This window comes from Rhododendron vialii, chromosome 1a (assembly GCF_030253575.1).
Source record: "Rhododendron vialii isolate Sample 1 chromosome 1a, ASM3025357v1".
Lineage (NCBI taxonomy): Eukaryota > Viridiplantae > Streptophyta > Magnoliopsida > Ericales > Ericaceae > Rhododendron > Rhododendron vialii.
Genome location: NC_080557.1, coordinates 34152863 through 34156685, shown reverse-complemented (window position 1 = coordinate 34156685; position 3823 = coordinate 34152863). Strand labels below are relative to the sequence as shown.

At 49.0% G+C, this 3823-nt stretch overlaps 1 protein-coding gene across 1 annotated transcript; it reads left to right on the top strand.

The window, feature by feature from the left end:
• Positions 1 to 990: 990 nt before the first annotated feature.
• LOC131330971 (uncharacterized) lies at positions 991 to 2722 on the top strand. Its single transcript, XM_058364755.1, has 3 exons — positions 991 to 1784; positions 1965 to 2483; positions 2536 to 2722. The coding sequence occupies exons 1-3, from the start codon at positions 991 to 993 to the stop codon at positions 2720 to 2722; spliced, it is 1500 nt and encodes a 499-aa protein (XP_058220738.1).
• Positions 2723 to 3823: the final 1101 nt, after the last annotated feature.

Genomic DNA, 3823 nt, shown 5'->3' with positions numbered 1-3823 from the left:
GCAGGCGGAGCTGTAGTTAGGAACCTTAGTTCCCTTCCCTTGTGTAATAAAAGTACTCTCATGAGAGTTATGTTGTAATAATGAGCCAGACTCACCTTGTTTTTGTAATAAAATGTTTTCTTTAACGTACCCAAAATTGGAGGCGTTACAATGGATGCTATACAATAAGAGCGACCGCCGGATCGGTTCGTCATGCCGAAGCTGAAGCGTTACGAGGCGAAGGAGGACGTAGTCGCGTTCGTTTGTCGCTTCAGACAAACTATGAGCCTCCGTAACTTTTTCGATGCCCTCATGTGCAAGATCTTCCCACTCACGTTGAGCGAACCAATCATGTTATGGTACAATCAATTGAAACCCAAGTCTACCACTTGCTTCAACGAGCTGGAGTTGGAGTTTAGTAAACGCTTTGTAACCAGCAACATTCAACTGAAGACATTATCTATGCTGGTGAACATGCGAAGAACGACTGAAGAAACCCTACGGCTTTATACTGAGCGCTATTGAGAGGTTTATAATCTTATCCCAGATTGTGATCAAGGTGTTGCGGCTGAGTCGTTTATGAACGGACTAGATCCAACCTCGGCGATGTTTCGTGACCTTTCTCGTAACCCACCTAAAACAATGGGAGAGCTCATGACCATAATAGAGAAGGATTGTGTTCACGAAAAGGCCATGGCCGAGTGACATGCACCGAAGGCTCCTAAACCTGCCAAAACAGCTGGGCCGAAGAAACAAGTAGTGAATGTTTGACAGGGGCAAGGAGGCAATTCAAGCCAAATGACCAACAAGCCGACCAACAAGGGTCGACCTCCGCAGCACCCTCAGCCACAGTCGTGGCAACAAACGAAGAGAGAACCACGGCCAGACTAGTACGTGGCCGAACATACGGCGTTCACCGAACCTATCTACAAACTCCTCAACATCATCGGTAAACTACCATTCTTTGTTTGGCCAACAGTACTCTTAGGCACCGTCGGGAGCGGACCAGGAATGTGTACATATCACAAGGAGCGCGGCCATTACACTACACAATGCCAACCTTTCAAACGGTATCTAGAAGAGCTTGCAGCAGCTGGGCATTTAAATCGGTGGATTGACGGTCGGCGAAGTTCACTTCCTCCGCCTCCACCGATCATCGGCAATCTCGTAAGCGTTATTCAAGGACTGGTTTCCGAAGACAGGGCAGCCGAGCTTCGTTCAGAAATTGACAGAGCCATCACCTCTTTACCCGTTTGCAACGTCGGCATTTCGGGAAAGCGACAACGGGAAGATCTGAGCCTCGACAACCCTATCACTTTTACGTCTGACGACTTGAAAGGTGTGCAACTCCTTCATACGGACGCCCTCGTTGTTACTATTACTATTGATAGATCAACCGTTCAGCGGGTGTTGATAGATCAAGGAAGCTCGGCGGACGTAATGTTTTATTCAACATTTCAGAGCCTCGGATCATCTCCTGCTCAACTTCGGACAGCATCTACTCCTCTCGTCAGTTTTACTAGAGCCCCGGTCTGGCCACTCGGCTTAATCTCTCTTCCTGTGCGGGCTGGATCACGGGTTCTTGAGATTGAGTTTGTGGTGGTCGCTTCTCCCAGCCCATACAACGTCATACTCGGCCGAACCTGGCTGCACGAGATGAAGGCAGTCGCTTCTACCTTTCACCAGGTGGTAAAATTTGTTGGATGGAATGGTCGTCAAGAAAGCCTCCGAGGGGACCAGATCCAATCAAAAGAAGTGCTACATCAGCACTGTAACAAACAAAAGGAGCTCTATGGAAGTACAAGGTGTGGCAACCACTGCTATCCCACTAGTTGAAGATGTGGGTATGCCAGCCGAGCAAAGATCTACCGATGAGTTAATACGATTTTTAATCCCCGAGGGTAACGGAAGATATTTTTTAATTGGGAGTTCTCTGAGCATGGCCGAACGAAAGGAGATGTGTGACTCCCTGATGCAAAACATAGAAGTATTTGCTTGGACTCCGCAAGAAATGCCGGGTGTGGATCCCACATCCGCCGTGATGCATTGAATGTCGATCCCAGTAAGCGGCCGGTGGTGCAGAAAGTCCGACGCTCGTCCGCCGCACACGTCGAAGCCGTGATGACAAAGGTGGATCAACTGTTAAAGGCTGGCGCCATTCGGGAAGTTTTATATCCCACATGGCATGCCAATCCAGTGATTGTTCCGAAGAAGAATGGGAAGCTACGGGTTTGTGTTGATTACACAAACCTCAATGACGCCTGTTCTATGGATCGGTTTTCCCTCCCTCGGATTGAGCAAATGGTGGACGCAACAGCAGGATGCGAACGCCTAAGCTTTATGGATGCATACCGGGGCTATCATCAGATAGCTTTAGCTCCAGAAGATCAGGAAAAGACGGCCTTTATTTTCTCCTCGGGGAACTTACTGCTACAAGGTCGTGCCGTTCGGCCTGAAGAATGCTGGTGCAACCTTCCAATGCTCCATCACAAAGATGTTTCCTGGTATGCTCGGCCAAATATTAGAAGCTTATATCGATGATCTGGTTTGCAAAAGCACATTCGCTCGGGACCACCTTCGGGATCTGGGAGAGGTCTTTGATGTCTTGAATCGGAGGAAGTTGCGCCTAAATGCTGAGAAGTGTGCGTTTGGTGTAAGCTCAGGGAAGTTCCTTAGTTACATAGTAAGCCGCCGAAGAATCGAAGCTAATCCCACACAGATCTTGGCCGTGCAGAATCTCTGAGCTCCGACCACTATAAAAGAGGTACAATGACTTACAGGAATGGTGGCTGCTCTGAACCGTTTCATCCGACGTTCAGGTGATCTTTGCTGTCCGTTTTTTCGAGCAATCACAACTAGCCGACGCAGATTTGTATGGACCGAAGAGTGCGAGCAGGCTTTGCAATCCTTAATGCAATACCTGTCCCACGCTCCTTTGCTCTTCAAGCCCCTTCCCGACGAAGATTTATATCTTTACCTTGCTGTTTCGGATCATGCTACCAGCGCGGTTCTTGTTCGGAAAGAAGGGATGGAGCATCAACCAATCTTCTACTCAAGCAAAACGATGACGGACTCTTAGACGAGGTATCTGCCCATGGAGAAATTGGCATTGGCCCTCGTTTCAGCTAAAATGAGCCTCTTGCCTTACTTTCAATCCCATAGGATTGTGGTCCTCACTGAGTTTCCTTTCAAAGCTGTCCTTCAGAAGACGGACACGTCAAGCCGGATCTTGAAATTTTCTCAAAACTTGGCCAATTTTGACATCCAGTTTAAGCCTCGAACCACCATCAAGGGTCAGGCCTTGGCCGACTTCTTTGCCGAACTCATTCCTGGATTGCAAGACGAGGCCAATGCTTTGGCCACCACTGCGGAAGAAGCTCGGGTTCAAGACGAAAAAGTTTTGGAAGAACCATGTAGCCGTCCCACGGAACCCCTCCGCGCTCGGTACACCCTGGGACACAAGAAACCAAAGCGGCAATGGAGGCTCTTCTCTGGCGACGCTTGGCGAATGACCGTCGATGGAGCCTCCAATGTTCACGGGGCTGGACCGGGCATCGTCTTTGTATCTCCGAGCGGGACTGTGCATGAAAGCGTGGTTTCGATTGGGTACCCGGTGACGAACAACGAAGCGGAATATGAAGCTCTGATTGCAGGCCTCTAACTTGCTCTTCGGCTTGATGCAGATTCGGTTCACATCTTTTGTGACTCTCAGCTTATTGTGGGTCACTTGAAGGACGATTATCAAACAAAAGACCAGCGTATGAATGCTTACTTCAGCCACGTATTGGCCTTGTTCCGAAGATTTGACCGAGTGGAAGTGGAATGGATCGCTCGGGAGCACAAT